Source organism: Peromyscus californicus, unplaced genomic scaffold (assembly GCF_007827085.1).
Source record: "Peromyscus californicus insignis strain IS unplaced genomic scaffold, ASM782708v3 Scaffold_3__1_contigs__length_106647218, whole genome shotgun sequence".
In the NCBI taxonomy this organism is placed as follows: Eukaryota; Metazoa; Chordata; class Mammalia; order Rodentia; family Cricetidae; genus Peromyscus; species Peromyscus californicus.
In genome coordinates this window covers 61,325,308-61,342,714 of record NW_026294551.1, presented here as the reverse complement: position 1 = coordinate 61,342,714, position 17,407 = coordinate 61,325,308, and the positions used below count along the sequence as shown (strand labels likewise).

At 43.4% G+C, this 17,407-nt stretch overlaps 1 protein-coding gene across 2 annotated transcripts in view; it reads right to left on the bottom strand.

The window, feature by feature from the left end:
* Positions 1-13,518: 13,518 nt before the first annotated feature.
* The window catches only part of Ulk2 (unc-51 like autophagy activating kinase 2), a 90,086-nt gene continuing 86,197 nt past the window's right edge, over positions 13,519-17,407 (bottom strand). For both annotated transcript variants that reach the window (XM_052757180.1, XM_052757179.1), the window contains 2 exons: positions 16,963-17,098; positions 13,519-15,111 (listed from right to left, as the gene is read on the bottom strand). In XM_052757180.1, the coding sequence (XP_052613140.1) occupies positions 15,053-15,111; positions 16,963-17,098 (195 nt within the window). In that variant the 3' untranslated portion in view covers positions 13,519-15,052. The remainder of the gene's footprint in view (positions 15,112-16,962; positions 17,099-17,407) is intronic.

Sequence of the window (17,407 nt, the reverse complement as noted above, 5' to 3'; positions counted from 1 at the left end):
CACCGCCCGGGTTTTTGTGCTTTTGTTTGTTTGCTTGCTTTTTGTTTTTGTTTTGCTGAATTCTTTATACCTGAAATATGGTGATCCCTTATCATTTATAACATAATAACAAACATGTTGCACACACCAGATATCAGACCATTTATATATAATTTATATTAAGGAATATAAACAGTATTTTCAGAGATGGGGTAGGACTTATCTCCAGGTTTGTTTGTTTTTTTTTGTTTTTTTTTTTTTTTTTTTTTTAGCTTTGGCGCCTTTCCTGGGGCTCACTCTGTAGACCAGGCTGGCCTTGAACTCACAGAGATCCGCCTGGCTCTGCCTCCCCAGAGTGCTGGGATTAAAGGCGTGTGGCACCACCACCCGATTTATTTCGTTTTAATAGCTGTGGGAACTAAGCTTCCAATAAAAAGCCATGGACAGATACTACACTGCCTTGCTCCACATTGACACTTAGCGACTCCCATGCCACCATACCACCTCCAGGTCACAAGTGAGACATGCAGACATTTATTGGAAGGGGCACAGATGGCTAGAATGTAATTCTCAGAAGGCTGAGGGTGGTTAGAATTCCTTGGAGGGCACATGGGTAGCTAGAATTCATTGGCAATGTGAATAAAAACTCCTGAAAAGAAGCTGTGCCTGACTAAGATTTCAGTCCTGTGAAGAAACTGGATATTCCAGGTCCAAAAGCTAGTTACCACATCTCAGGCTAGTTCTAGCTCTTTGAAATAGCCATTTCTTGCCTACCTCTGTGTCTGAACTTATATCTTGTGACTTGATAGAAAGAAACCTTTTGGGATCTATTGATTTATCTGATGGCATTCTTAGCTTTTGGATTGGTGGAAGGAGTGGTCTGATGAGTTCAGAAGAGCCTCCTCCACCCTTCTGTAGCTGCCCCTCTGATGCACCCGCCCCTCTGATGCACCCACCAATGGATTTTAAACTTGACTTAATGACTTTCTTTGTTCTGTAAAACTATAAAAATTTCATGAAACCACTCCCACATTAGGATGTGGAATTTAGGGAAACCTAAATCTGTGTTCCTGGGCCATTATCTCTCAAAATGGCTCCAGAATAAACTGTCTCCTTAAGAAGAAAGCTATGGTGTTTGTGTTGACCGAAGGCAGGGGAATAGAGTAGCTAGAATGCATCGGAGCTAGACTGCATAAGGAGCTAGAGGCATCAGATCTTCATAGACTAACACATTATTTTACAGGCAAAGAGCATAAGCATTTCAGTCTCTGAGTTCTAATTAGGTGAAGGTGATACTTCACAGGTGAGGCTGTTTTTAATGTTCTTCCTTTGCTTGACAATTTTCATGAGACACATCTCTTGCAAGTGAAAGGCCTGGAGTTGGCATAGGACACACCACCAAGACCAAGTTCTCAGCACAAAGGAGACCTGTTTGCCCCAGAGGGACAGAGGGCAGGGAATAAGGGACAAAGACAGAAGACAGAGGACAAAGAAGACGGGAAAAGGAACAAGGGAGGAGGGAAGCATGTTTGCCCCAGAGACACAAAGGACTGCCTCTGGATAGAGGAGGCCGATGTGACCCACAGCAGATGGCGGTTTATAAAGGGAAAGGGGGAGCCCTGTGTTAGGATGAGTGGGTTTCTTTTGATTGGGCGTGTTAATTTTAGGGTAGTCAAAAGTGGGGGGTCGGTTGCTGGATTTTTGATAGCTGGACCTTGGTAGTCAGCCTCAGGAGGAGGAAGTGGCCAAATAAGGGACTAGACCTTGGTGGCTGGCTTTAGGAATGTAACCTAACTGTTTTTAGCAAGGGGGAGAGAGAGGGGAAAAGGCAAAAGCTGTCGGGCTATGGTTGCCAAGCTCGGGTCTGCTAGAGCCCTTCTTGCAGGACTACACTGATGCCTCTTCTACAGGACATTTTAAAGTTTTACTGAAATTTATTACTTAATTAAACATTAAATAACTTTAAATTGTCTTTTAACTTTTGAGATGATGGTATACTTACATCATTTCCCTCTTTCCTTTCCTTCCCTCCCAACCCTCCTATGTACTCCGCCTTGCTGTCATTCAGTTTCATGACCTCTTTTGTTCTTAACTGTCCTTAGGTGTGCTATTCCTAAAAACATGAATACAGCCGGGCGGGGCGGTGGTGGCACACGCCTTTAATCCCAGCACTCGGAGGCAGAGCTACACAGAGAAACCCTGTCTCCAAAAACAAAAACAAAAAAAACAAAACAAACAAACAAAAAAACCCCATGAATACAGGACTTTTGGTTGATTGGTGATTGACTAATTGAAACAGTCTCTCATGTATCCTAGACAAGTCTCTTTATAGCCAAGGATGACCTTCAACCTGTGATCTTTCAATAGCCGGATTTTCTGTTCTTCCTCTCAAGACACACCCCCTCGTGGTGTGGCAGACTCGACTCCATTATGCACTTGTTGGTGTGTGGATGGAACTGGCCAATCACGGCAAGTCATCCCCTTCAGCTCGGTGGTTTGTCCCTTAGCATGGGCGGCTAAGCCAATCGCAGCCCAGGAGCACTGCTCTGGCCCAGCAGCGACAGTCTCCTCCCTTTGAACCCACATTCTGGAGCCACCACCGATTTTCCACCCCTCACCCCACCCCCACTCCCGCCCCGGAGGAAAACCCTCAGAGGAAGACAGAGAAAAGAGGGAGAGCGGGGTATACAGACCGTGCTCAGCAGAGCCTACTCAGAACTCTGAGGTCAGCCCGCCCTGGACTGCTCCGAAGCTAGCGTGGGTTGGTTTTCATCCCTGTGGGCAGACTGTCTGGTCTGCTGTTCCTGCCGTGAAGGTATGCACTTTCCTCTACAGACCACTCCCCCACCGATTCTTCCTAACACTTCGTTTCTGCACAAGTTACTTTTGAGTCTTCTCCAAGCCACTCCCTTTCCAAATAAATCAGTCTCCGACTGGAGCCAAACCCTGATGCTAATCGTTCACGTGCTCAATAATCCCATGTCGAAAATGTTGGCTTAAGTCTAAACACAGAATTTACTTTGTTTTGTTTTTGTTTTTTCGAGACAGGGTTTTTCTGTGTAGTTTTGGAACCTTTCCTGGAGCTCACTCTGTAGACCAGGCTGGCCTCGAACTCATAGAGATCCGCCTGGCTCTGCCTCCCAGTGCTGGGATTAAAGGCGTGTGCCACCACCGCCCGGCTAAAATAAATTATTTTTAAAAATTCCATTTGTGATATTATCTCAGTACTCAAAATGTTTTTGGATTTTGGAGCATTTTCTATTTTGGATTTTGGGATTGGGGGCTCAGTCTGTATTTGGACAATGATGGGATAAATAGCCCTACCCAAACCTCTCTAAGCCCCAAGAGACTAAATTCATTGTCTCTTTTACTAATCACTGTTTCACAGTACCCAGAAATGCCTAGCACACATATGTTGTGTGTGAATATAAAATATAAAACACAAAGGCAATGGGATAGTTTATTCTCAACCAAATGTGACTATGGCACAGGAACATGGATTCATGTTGCCCTAAATAACATGAATGTAGAAACGGTTCCATGACATTTTTATAGTTGTGGACCAAAAGAAAGTCATAAATCAACATTTAACAAATACATTTGCGGGATCACCAGGTAAGCCGGCGACAGCCAAGAGGAGAACTCTGTGCTCTGGTTGGGTCTCAGATGCTGTCTGATGACATTCTTAGCTTTTGGCTTGAGGAAGCTGACAGTCAGCTAAGTTTAGTGCACTCCAAAAGGGTTTCCCAGGTAGTTACAAGGGTGTTGTGAAGGAGACTAAAGAGAGCCCAAGATGATTTGTTTCTTGTTTTCCAACATTCCAGCTCTCCACAATCATGAAATTCTGATTGGTATCAGCCTTGTAAACTCCTTAACCTACCTGGGCCTTTCTTCTGAGAACTTTAGTTCACAGAGCTGTAATGTCAAGTGCATGCCCTTTTCTCCATGGAAAATTACATAGTTGTTTTATATTTGCACAACACGAGGCCAGTATTCCTGGAAAGTAAAATAAATTCCACTCCCAAAAGCCAGTCCACGCTGGCTCCTGCCTATCTATCACTGTTCCCAGGATCCCCGGTGAGAGGAATCACTCTTCCCCTCTGCACACACACAGCTAGACATGGTCTTTGCTGCTACCACTCCTCTGTCTACTTTTCCTCTTCCAAAGACTAGAGTCTTTGGTAGGCTGATGTCAAGTCTCTCAGTACCTTATTCTTGGAGTTTGGGCTGTTGTGGATCACAGCAGGCATTCATCCTACACGGGTTACTCCATGACAACAGCCCTAGCTACCAGCAAGCTGCACCTGTTGAGAGACCCTCAGCAACAGCCACTTAGTCAAACCAGGGGAAACTGGAAGCTAAGTATTGCTCTGTGGATGAAGGAACCAAGTTTGGAAATACTCTATTTCCTAGCAATAGGTAATGAGCAAGAAAAGGCTTAAGCTAGGCTGGGTTGTGGCTCCTCAGTAGAGCAGTTGCCTAATATGCGGAAAGCCTTGGCTTCTCTCAGAGAGAAGGGGCAGCCAGAGGGGTGGGAGGGGACTGATTCTCCTTTAATTGTTGAAATGCAAACACAGGAACTTGTCTGTCATATGACAGAGCCTAGACCAATGGCCTTGGATAGACAACGTCACCTTTCTGAGCTTCCTTCCCTGAAAAGATGGATACTAATGAAGGAGCTATGTGGAATGGGGTTGACTTGCTTTGAGATGGTCAGGCAGGGTCTAGGCACGTGGTCTTGGTGGCTTCCTCTTGGCCATGACTGTCTTGCCCACCAGGAAGTGAAAACAGGGCTTCTGATTTTCTCCAGTGGAGGCAGATGGGAATGGTGGACTCAGGAGAGTCAGCAAAGGCCTAAATCAGTCAAGGGAGCCAAGTTAATTTTTTAGATTTACTTATTTTATTGTATATGTATAAGTGTTTTGCTTGCATGCATGTATGTATAACACATGCATACTTGATGCAATGGAGGTCAGAAGAAGGTGCTGGATTGCCTCAAACTGGAGTTACAGATGATTATGACCCACCACTATGTGGGTACTGAGAACCAAGCCCTGGTCCTCTGCAAGAGCATCAAGTGCTTTTAACTGCTGAGCCATTTCTCCAACCCCGTGTGTGTGTGTGTGTGTGTGTGTGTGTGTGTGTGTGTGTGTGTACATTCATACTTATGTACATATATTACATTTATTTGCTTATTGGGTGTGAGCCTCAATATGTATGTATGGGACACATGTTTGCCTCATCATGCATGTGAAGGAAGGATAGAGGACAGCTTGTGGGAGTTGGTCCACACATACACTATGTCCGCAGACTGGTCTCAAACACACAGCACTCCTCCTGCCTCAGCCTCCTGACATGAGAGACACAGTTATGTTTTTAGTTTTTATTACTATGTCTAAGAGGTCCATGAAACAAAAATGCCTCTGACCTGCAAGCCCCGTGCCCAAGGACAGATAGGTCCTGAAATGCTGGAGGCTATTGTTTATGGGAGATAACAAGTCACATGTTTTCACTCCCCTAAACAAGCTTGTTTGACCCATCTACACTGGATGTGCTTGATCACAAGTGGGCAGGAAATATGTCAGGATGAACCCTTGCCCATGATTGGATGTAGGCAGGAGGCATGCAGCAGGAAGTACACCTGGATGTATGCTTGCCCCTGATTGGACCTCATGGGAAATACAGTGAATTATGGGTTTTGCCTTCTTAAGCCCCTGCAAAACATGACTCGGGGCCATTTTATGTTCGGAAACCAGAGATGGACCTGGCCAGAGTTCATCAACCTAGCCAGCATTTAATTAAAGCTTGCTTTAAATTTGACTTTAAATTGTGGTAGTGATTTTATTCTCAAAGACTGGTGGAATTAACACTGGGTATTCATTTTCAAAAAGCCAAGGAAGAAAATTTAAATGATATTTGCCTTACCCCAGGTGGAGAGGTAGTAATCATACTTGGTTCTTCTTGAGTGACGGATTACTGGCTGTTCCAGCACACCCACCTACCTACCTTCCTGTTTAAAGAATTACGTCTGTATGAATATGTTTGTGTAGGTGCCTGCAGAGTCTGAAAGAGGGGGTCAGGATCTCCACAGCTGGAGTTAGTTACGAGCCACTTGATGTAGGTGCTCAGCTACCTTTTAAAACATTCGTCTTACAGCCCTGTGGGTGGAAGTGTTCTGATGTGTTCATTGTTGCTCCACAGTGCGTGTGCGTGTGCGTGTGCGTGTGTGTGTGTGTGTGTGTACACATGCTTGGTGCTGAAGATGGCCTTGTGCATCTAGGAGAGGGGCCCTACCACTGAGCTACATCCCTAGTTGCAGTGGATCTTAAACTTAGTGAACATTAATCATGGATTGATGGGATGGGATGCTGGGCCCATGTGCCTGGCTCATGTGGCTGGAGCCAAGTGTGAGTGAGGATCAGGATTCTGATAGGTTTGCGGAGGGTGCCCTGTTGGCATTGGGAATCACATTCTGGGAGTGTCTGTCCTCAAGCTGTTTCTAAGGATGGGGAGGGAGTGGATGATGGAGGAGTGTCATACTCATCTCCTGCACATCTGTACAGAGGTCCCCAAACACAGCAAGGCTCTCCTTCAATCTGAGCTTTTGAACTTGTGCTCTGCTCCTATCACATGCATAGAGTGACCACATCTGTAGAATAGCTAGCCCTCTGCTGTGCAGGTGATTTCTCTCCTGACTCACTCAGCTTGCCATCCACTGCGGGATGTCTTACACAGTGGGAAAGTCTAAGTACATGTTTCTGCTGTCCTGAAGCCTTCAGGAATGTTCACTAGACTGAGTATAACATTACATTTTGTGGGTAATTAATGAAACATTTCTGATTTTTGATTTTATAGCTTTTTTTTAAAAGGTAAAATTTAATGAAAACTATTAGGTCTCAAAATACATGAGTTTATATTTATAGTATTGATAGCCTGGGGATGTAACTCAGGTTAGGATGCTGGCTTAGCATGAGTAAGGTCCCGCAAATAAAAATAAATAAGTGAGGACTTTTCAGATAGTCACGAATCCTGAGCCTAGTGCCAAAAGAACTTTGCCAAATAAAGTGGAGCTCTTCTGGGAAGCCAGATATGTAGGCCTGAAGAGGTGTTTCCATATGGAGAAGCAGCTGGGCTCTTCATGGCACCAAGGGGCAGCCTGGCCAATGCAGAGGCTGAAGGAAGGGAAGCATCCCTTCAGGTCTGGGCTGTCTAAAAAGCCAGTACCGTGGAAAACGATAAACGCACACTAACTGCTCAGGATAGGCTGAGTTCAGCTGCACTCACCAACGAGTCCCAAACCTTTGGCTCACAGTATGGTGGTCGCCTTTCTGTCTGTGACAAAATAACCTAAAGGAAGAAGGATATGTTCTGGCTCATGGTCACAGGGCTTGTGGTGAAGCAGTCAAAGCTGCTTACATCATGGTGGCTGGAAAGAGAGAAGGGCTGTACCCAGTATCTCTTCAAGGGTACATCCCAATGACCTAACTTCTTCCCACCTGTCCCCAACAGCATCATCAGCTAAGGGCTAAACCTTCAACACACGAGCATTTGGGGGACACTCGTGTCCAAATCATAATATACACCACTACCACCACCAACGAAAAACTTTTCACGCCACCTGTGCCTTGTGGGTCGTCACAGGCTTCTGAGCCACACCCATCACCCATGCTGGACGTCCAAGCTGGATGAAGCACACCTAAGTCACACCTTTCCACATCAGGAGGAAAAGAGAATTTTCACCAAGTAAACACAGTTAACCAAAACCAGTGAGAAGCTGGAGAGATGGCACAGTGGTTAGGAATTCTGGTGCCTCTTGCAGAGGACTGGAGTTCAGTTCCCTGCACTCACCTCAGGTGGCTCGTATATGCACATATGAATACTGACATGCAGATGCACACACATAAGTAAAAACAGATTTTAGGAAAGACAGAAAGGCTCTTTTCTGACCTTCACAGGTACCTCCCCACACACAGATATAAAAATAAACCTATACAGAAGAAAGAAGTCCCAGGAAATAGCAGGGGCTTGGGAAACACATTTGAGCACATCAAGCCAAGGGCAGAACTGCAAGGCAATGTAGGAACTGCTGTAGAGGAGTTCCTTTTCGCTTGGTGCACTTTCATCTGATCTTAAATTAGGCTCTCATTATGTCGTCTAGCTGGTCTCAAACTCATGGCAATTCTGCCTGAGCCTCAACTACTAGTTGAGGCTCAGCTGGTTGTATGGAATTTCCACTCCAGATGCCTTCAGAGGCAACTCATTGGCTGTGCAGAAAACCTCAGCCAAATGCATTTTGATTGGCTGGTTAATGAGGCCCCTCCCAGCTGAGAGGTGGTGAAGGCCAGGGACTGCTAACCTTAGTTGTCTCTAGAACCTACTGGGATAATGTGCAGTAACATTTAGCAGGTTTACAAGTCTTCAGCAACCCACAGCCTGACTCCCTTCCCAGAGCCCTAGCCTGTGTGATTACCTTTTACAGAACCAATTCCTCAGATTTTGGCTGGGAAGCAACGTGTCTCTTCCTTCCTTCTCTCCGGAGCAGACTCTCCCCAGGCTCCTCCCAGTTCCTTTGCAATAGACTTTTGTGTCCACCTCCACTTTGCCCAATTTCAGCAAGAACTCTGCTAGAGCAGGTGAGCCAGACCTCCATCCTTCGTATCAGATCCCCCTTGAGATCAGTCAGCTCTGTATCCTCTACCTCCCTCCTGCAATGATGTCTGGATATCTCGACCTTCTATAAGGTGGTTTAGTGGGTACCCCTCTCCAACCAAGTTTCCTCTCAGTCACTTCCATCTTGGCCCAACACCTGCTCCTGATTACAGATTCCTACTTTTTCTTGTTTTAAGCTGGAGGCTGGAAGAGGGAATCAGATCCCCCGAAAGTGGAGTTACAAGACCATTATGAACCCAAGTCCTCTGTAAGAGCAGTGAGTGCCCTTAATTGTTGAGCTATCACTACAGCCCCAGTACTCTATTAAAATAAAAAAAATTAAAAATGATGTAAATCAGCCGGACGGTGGTAATGCATACCTTTAATCCCATCACTGGGCAAAAGGGGTGGGGAAGTGGGCAGGTGGATCTCTGTGAGTTTGATGCCAGCCTGGTCTACAAAGTGAGTTTCAGGACTGCCAGGGCTGTTACACAGAGAAACCCTGTCTTGAAAAACAAACATAAAAAAATTGTTGTAAATCAACGTGTGTAAACGATGTATATGGGTGCACATGCTTATGTTTGCACATATGGGGGCCACAAAAGAGTGTTGGGTATCCTCTGTCTACTCCTTTGAAGCAGGGCTTACATTTTTCTGACTGGGCTGGAAGCCAGCAAGCTCCAGTAATCCTATCTTTGCCCCCTTTAGAGCTAGAGGTACAGGCCTGTATAGGATGCTCACTTTGTTATGAGTGCTGGGATCTGAACCCTGGCTCTCATGATTGCTCAGGAAGTGATCTTAACTGCTTGACTGTAGCTTGAGTTTTTCTCTCTGGGTCCCACCAAGCCCCGGCAGCACGGTAGCTCACTTATAAAATAAACATACAGACGCTTATATTATTTAAACTGCTCAGCCATTAGCTCAGGTCTACCATTGTCTAGCTCTTACTCTTATACTCAGCCCATTTCTGTTAATCTATATGTCGCCACGTGTTCCGTGGCTTTACCTGCTGCCTTTACATGATGCTCCCTGGACAGCAGGCTGGTATCTCCTCCAGACTACCACCTCCCAGCCTCTCTTCTCTGTTTGTCCTGCCTATCCTATACTTTCTGCCTGGCTACTGGCCAATCAGCGTTTTATTTATTCACAACATACAGGACATCCCACAGCACTTGACCATCTCTCCAGCCCCAAGCAGTTCGCTATTTTGCCTGGTGTTATATCTAAGTTATAGGAACTTAAAGTTAAAGATCTGGCCACAGGAGGGCACCAGATCTCATTGCAGATGGTTGTGAGCCACACTGTGGTTGCTGGGAATTGAACTCAGGACCTTTGGAAAAGCAGCTAGTGCTCTTAACCTCTGAGCCATCTCTCCAGCCCCAGGAACTCTTTCCTACAATGCACATTCCCTTCCCATAATGCATCCTAACACTTCAGGTTATATTTTATTTGCAGTATGACAGAGTCTGGCCGAATTCTGCATATGGATATCCATTATTCCCAGTAATATTTGGGCAAACTAATTTTTTTCTAGTTCTTTAATCTGCATTGTGTTCTGTTTTGAAGAGTTTTGACTTGTCAAACTCAAATGGCCACAATGTCCATCTCTATTTTTGTAAACTGGACTTTATTCCATTGATTTTAGACATCTACCCTTTTACCAGCCCCACGCTTCAGATTACAAACTGTCTGTGGTTTTTAAATGCTGTGGGTCATTGGTGGCCAGATGAAATAACAAATGTTAGACTGATAGACACTTTTCATTAAAGAGTCAAGTGGCTCAAAGGGCAACACAAAGAATGCCCCAAGCCAAATGCCTAGTGGGTAAGCTGTTGAAAGGTGGCTTTTCTGCAAGAACTAGACCTCTCGAGCAGCTAACTGGCCATAATGCATGTGACTTCACTGAGCCCTAAATCTAGGCTCTGCTTCAAACAGATACAAAACCAAGTTATTTTTCACCCTGTCCTAAAACATAAGTTAACATAAAGAGCTTCTGAGTAATCACAACACAGGCATCAGAGTTCTCACCTGTGCCAGGTGGTGCTCCAATGACTTCACGTGCAACTTAAGTCAATTCTCCTTCAACCCTAGTAGGTTCAACTCTACCCCTGCTCGGCAAATTGAGAGATTACGATAGATGCCCAAGGACACACAGTTGAACACAGCAGAGCTGGTTTGTGGCCAGGTGGACCCCTAAGCAAAGCTGCCAAACTGAGCTGCAGAGACCCTAAAGGAGATGCTGAGTGGAGTTTTCAGTAGATAATGTTTAAGTTGACGTCTACCCATGGTGACATCTACCCATATGAGAGCACAGGACCATTTTAGATGCAACATGCTGCATAGGACAGGGCCTGGAAGGTGTGCTTGGGTAGCTTATCTTAGAGAGGCTGGGCAACCCCACAGAGGTGTCTACTGCTGAATAGTCTCCAGGTCAGCCCAGCCCAAGGAACTCCTTGGAAATCTGCTAATACATGTTCAGTAACAAAGGTCTTCATGGAACATTAAAATTGAACTAAGGAAGAGCAAAGTAAAACCCACAGTTGGGGAGATAGCTGTGGTTCAAAGTGCATACTGCTCTTGCAGAAGACCCATCCAGGTTTGGTTCTTAGCACTCACATGGTAGCTCACAACATTCTATAACTCCAGTTCCAGAGAATCAATACCCTCTTTTGGTCCCCATGGGCATCAGGCACATAGGCAGTCCACCACATACATACATGCAGGCAAAACACTTGTAGGGATAAACCTTAAGAACAACAAACAAAACCAACCCACAGAAAGCCTACAGGCAATTCCACTTGCTCCCCACACCATTCTCCCTCAGTGCCACAGCAGGGCTCTGTGGCCTGGTCTCCGGTGCAGCCTTTACTGGGTGCTGTGTGGTCACCATGGCAGCAAGACCAGAGCCTTGTTGCCTTTTCCTCTTGATCCTTTACCATTTGGTTTCATCTCTGGTACAAATGCTGTGATTTTTATCATGGATTATCACCATCTCCTATAGGCACTGCTTTATACATTTATTTTTTCATTTTTTTTTTATTTTTGAGACAGGTTTTCTCTATGTAGCTTTGGCCATCTTGGAGCTCAATATGTAGACCAGGCTGGCCTGAAATGCACAGAGATCCACCTGCCTCTGTCTCCCTGTTGCTGGGATTAAAGGTGGGCGCCACACACCCAGCTGCACTGCATTTTTAGGGCCATCATTTCAGATCCAGTTTCCTGATTTATCTGACAAAAACACTGCCTTGACTTTTTTGATTCCTCACTCAAAGACACTGTTCTCACCAGGGCTTTGTAAAGCATGAAAGGGTCTTGGGAAGGACTTAATAATTGTCTGCACAGCTGATGATTCAATGATTCAGAACCCACAAGCAAGCAGCCCAATGCCATCTAGAGCTGGGTGTAGACGTTGCTAAGGTGCATGTATGAGAGACTGAGCAAGACAAGTTCTCTGAGCAGTACATGTCCTATAGAAAGGCCAAACAGGATTGCTCACAAAGACTAAGGGGAAGGGCACGTTAAAGTGAAGTCTGCTCCTCCTCAGGGTTTTCAAATGTTTGAGTCCACAGGCTCATGCCTAATTTGCCCCAACTCAGGTTCCTCTTCCTTGTTCTTGAGATTGAGACAGGCCATCCCTAATCACAACACTTCCTGGTTCTTATGTTGGACTGTAGAAGAGCTCCTCTTGTGAGAACCAGGGGGCACTGTACTACAGAAAACAAGTCATTCATTCATTCAATGTTCTCAAACAAAATAATAAAACTGGGTATCAACAGTTTTAAGCACAATATTCCCAAGCAGGAGATGCTACTTCACAGGGACGCTGCTCGCTGGGTAGAGGAGGAAGCAGCAAAGGGAAGAACTGGAAGAGGGATGCCATCCCTTGTGACCTGAAGGGCTGCAAGAAGCTGACACCAAGCACCTGCTCCATGCAAAGGGAGGTATAGACATGTCAGATGTATCAGTCTGAGGGACCTGTTCCATGCTCTCATCTCTTCTGCATTCAACACAACTTCCCTTTCACCCTTGGACACTAAAGTGCCAACTAATAAGAGCTTCTTCACAAGCTCCTATACCTGATTCCTGGGGTGCCACTGGCTATTCTTCTAGTAGAGGAAAGGGCATGTGAGGGCTGCAGGAAATGATTATGTCAAGAACAGATCTTCAACAAATGACAAAGAAAATCCACGTAGCAAGAAAAACAAATTAGCAAGTTCCCTGATAATTCCTCTACTTACATTTGCATGGCCAATAACTTTCCAGGTTATGACTTAAATACTGGTGCTGAACCACGATATGTGAACTTGTCTATTTCCATTTTATGAAACACATGATATGAAATAAAAATACAGAAACATAAAGCATTTCTTTATTATTGCTATAATCAAGGCAAAAATCTTTTTAAACAACCAGCCTTGATAATGGTAGTATAATCAGAACCATTACTCATGAGTTTACAGTTTGTCCCCCACTGCTGAGACTTCACTGCTTTATATACACCACCTACAAGACCTCAGTCATATGAGAAGAGCTGAGTTACAGTGTAGTTCCCGACTCTACATTAACCTTACCCTCTCTCAATCTGTTCATACTGTGGTTTTAAAAAGAGGCAGAAGAGGTCAACTAAATCTACTTACTTGAAAAATCAACTGAGAGAACACGGGGTAATTAAGAGAACATGAAAGAATTTAGTGTAAAACCTAAAAAAATTACCTAAGACATGTTACCACTAATATAAGGAGGGGGTGTAGTTTGTTTTCAGGAGCCTGCATGACAGTCCCCAAGAGTCTTAAACCCTGGAGCAGGACAAAGGACATTAATGACCAAGTTTCCGACCCACTCACTAAGGAAGCATCTGGCTTGACAAGCCACTTAATATCAACCCAACTATAACCTAAAAACACTGTCAGTTTTATTTAACCTTAATATACATTTGTACAAGCAATTTAAAAAAGGCTATTACACAATGATTCAGTGAGTTTTACCTAGTTTGAAGACTAATGCATGCAGTTACAAATGAGAGGTAGAAACACTGTAGTAAAGACCTAAAAATACAAACATCTTATAAATAAATGTTCAAATTAACTGCTGGAATTTCATACAGATAAATAATGTAAAAATTACATTACTTTGTCCACCAAATAAATGGAAACCATGTTGTCTCTGTTAAGTGCGATGCCAAAGAGCTTCTGCGCAGCTGTCAGAGTGCAGGTCATTATGTGAAAGGGATTTTATTGAAATAAAAGGGATAAGACGGGTGAATGCTTTATTCAAGTATTCAAGCAGGTAAGTAAAAGAAACCAAATAATATACAACATAGGAACCATTCTTGGAGAGATGTTAATTCACCATGACTAGCTATTTGGTGAACTGTCAAGATTAACACTGAAAAGTGCACATTAGTCTGGAGAGAGCTGCCCATTTTTCTAAGAGAAAACATACCTCACTTCTTACTAATTTCGTGTAGAAACTCCACATCACTAACAAGCCTTTATTCATCACTGATTTGGCCCTATTAAAATTCTCAAGAGTATCTCTTGATTCATGATAGCTTTCTAATACTGCCCAAATAAACTTAGACTTTAATAAACCTAAGGTCACAGGTATCGATGCACATTCTGCATGCACAACAAAAAATGCAAACAACCAGCAACTCAAAATACCACTGAGAAGATCTGTTGGTGAAGATTAGAGGTGAGAAAAATGCAAAGGTTCACATGAATGCAAATTTCGACCATTTAAAAGTTCAATGGAGAGTACACATGAATTCTGAAAAGGGCCTATGTATGTAATCAAGTAAAATATTCTAAACAAGTCCATTGTGCCTCAGTTAGTTTTAAATTGCAAAATCCAATACACAGTTATTTTAATAAATTAGTGCAATATGAAAGATTTTGGAAGATTAACATATGTCCACATTAGATCAAGTTGAAGATTTCACAATTCATCCAAGAGTCACCTTTTGCTTCTTCTTAAAACTCTTCCTCCGAGCTGTTTAAAGATGCATGCTCAGATTCAGACAAACTTACCCCAAATCTCAAGTTGTCTGGATGAGCTGTAGCCTCTTTATGGACTTTCATATATTACCAGAGAGCCCAGTGAAGTGTCACTCACTCTGTTTCCTGATAATTATCCACAAGAATAACTGTACTTAGGGTTCTAGTTCTAAGGTACATTTATTTGCCAGGTTCAATGTGTGGATACTCTTTTGCTTCTGCTTCTATAAAGAAAAAGGAAAAGGGGAGTGACTTCTCCAATAAGGCAGGTTTTCTACAAACATGTAGCTTTATATTGTTTTTCCTTCTTAAATTGCTGCTTGTTCTTTGGTAGTCACCACGGTTTCCTGGGGTGGGTGACAGAAACAAGCTGAAATCCCCAATGTGCCACCTTGTCTTCCCAGCTGGTCCACAGACAGGCCTGCTGCTCACACGCCTGTGGTGCCACAGCAGAGCGCCGAGAGTCTTCTTTCAATGCTACATTTATCTAGAAATAAAATTGAAGTTACATTAATAGTAAAAACTATGTGTGTTTTCTAACCCAAGGACAGAGGAACTAAGGGGGAAATTACAGCACTCCCACCATGCTCCCCTGCTCTACCGTTGCCCCACAGCTAATGGAATAAATACACTTTCTTTCCTCGTCTAGCAACAATTCAGATGTGACCTGTAGTTTAATGCTGCAGTGGTAAAACTGGGATTAACACACTACAAAGCAAAGATTCAGATCTAACAACTCACTTGCTACGAAGTATCAATAACGTTGGGACTGCTGTCCTCTTACAGTTATTAACCTGTGAGTGACCACATACACAAGAACAGCTCCTCCTCAAACACCAGACACACACTAGGGTAACTGTGGATCGTCCTGGTATCCCATCCCTCTATGTTCTGTTAGCTATATCAAGTCTGTAGTACACAGGATCTTTAGAACATTCTTTGGTCACTAAGCCCAGAAAGTTTAAAAGAGTTAGTTCTATTATGTAATAAAACAACATCTTCCTATATTCTTAAACAGGAACTTAACAACAAAATAATGCAATGAAAAAAATCTAAAGAATAAAAGTAATCTATATTTTATATGTAGCCCCTCTAACCCTTACAGCATACAAGACTGACACTGTTATCAACATCTTACAGAAGAAAGACTGAGACCACAGAAAAATAAACAATTTGTTCAAGTTTTTAAAGCCAAGATTCATCTCAGGCAGTATGATTCCAAACTTAGAAGACAAACTGTAATTAACTAAATTCAGTGGTTCTTCCTTATCCACAAAGGATATGTTCTAATACCCTCAACTTAGGCCTGAAACTATTAATAGTATCAAACTCTATCTCCAAGCACAGTACTATCAATGCAGTATACCCTGGAGCCACTGATAGTAGCCAAGTGACTGATAGGCAGAAAGCACACACACAGCAAGGGTGGACTGGACAAGGGATGAGTCAGGTCCCGAGCAGCAGAGAACAATGTAAGATGTGGCTGGGGAAGAAGAAAGGCAAAGGAAACAACAGAGACAAAGTCTGTTTTGAAAACTCCCAGAATGAAGGCTGCAGAGAAGGCTCTGCAGTTGGGAGCACTGGCTGCTCTTCAGAGGACTAGATTCAAGTCCTCGCACCCACATGACTACTCACAACTCTCTGTAACTCCAGATCCAGGGGATCTGATACCTTCTCCTAGCCTCCAAAGGCACCGGGCATGCATGCAGTACACTTAGACATGTGTAGGCAAAACACCCAAGCAGATAAAATAAAAAAAAATAATAAAACATCTAAATGCCATAATGATACCCAATTCTTTAAAAACTAAACAATAAAAACTTAAAAACAAACAAACAAATTATGAGCCAGGCAGTGGTGGCATGTATCTTTAATCCCAACATTTAGGAGACAGAGGTAGGCAAGTTCGTGGCCAGCTTGGTCTACAGAGCAAGTTTCAGGACAGTCTGGGCTACATGGAGAAACCCTGTCTCAAAAAACAAAAACACGGCCGGGCGGTGGTGGCGCACGCCTTTAATCCCAGCACTCGGGAGGCAGAGGCAGGCGGATCTCTGAGTTCGAGGCCAGTCTGGGCTACCAAGTGAGTTCCAGGAAAGGCGTAAAGCTACACAGAGAAACCCTGTCTTGAAAAAACAAAAAAAACAAAACAAAACAAAACAAAACAAAAAAAAACAAACCCAAAAAAACAAAAAACAAAAACACAAAAACTAAAAAACAACAACAAACAAACAAAACCATCTATGGCTGTTTATTTCTGAGTTTTTTGTTTGTTTGTTTGTTTGTTTGTTTGTTTTTAATTGAATAGTTTTGAACCTAGCTGTAGAAAGGAGCCACTTACATTTATGCACATTTTCAACATCTGTAGGGTCCTGCAGGATCTTAGTTAGGCCTTCCAAAAGAAGGGCTGCCTTGTGGTACCGATAAACAATGTCTTCAGTCTGCTGAAACATCTCATCCAGGGCTGCAGATTGAACCTGGAACCAGTCAAAAACTGAGAAGAGTTGCAGCTCCAAAGATATACAAGTCCTTATGAACAGTGCAGATTTGAAAAGCATATTAAAATCAATATATTTTGATGAAAGGAAGAAAGAATCTGTAATGTTACAGTTAAATCCGCAAAGGAAAGAAGCAATATAATTCCTAGTATAAAATTCTTACTGTCTTAATGTTATATATTACCTACCATTCCTATCAATAGTTTAGAGTAATAGAATATATTCTCATCAGCTTACGTTCCAAAGTTATTTCATAGAACTATTTACTTTTCAGCTGTCAAGGTCAAG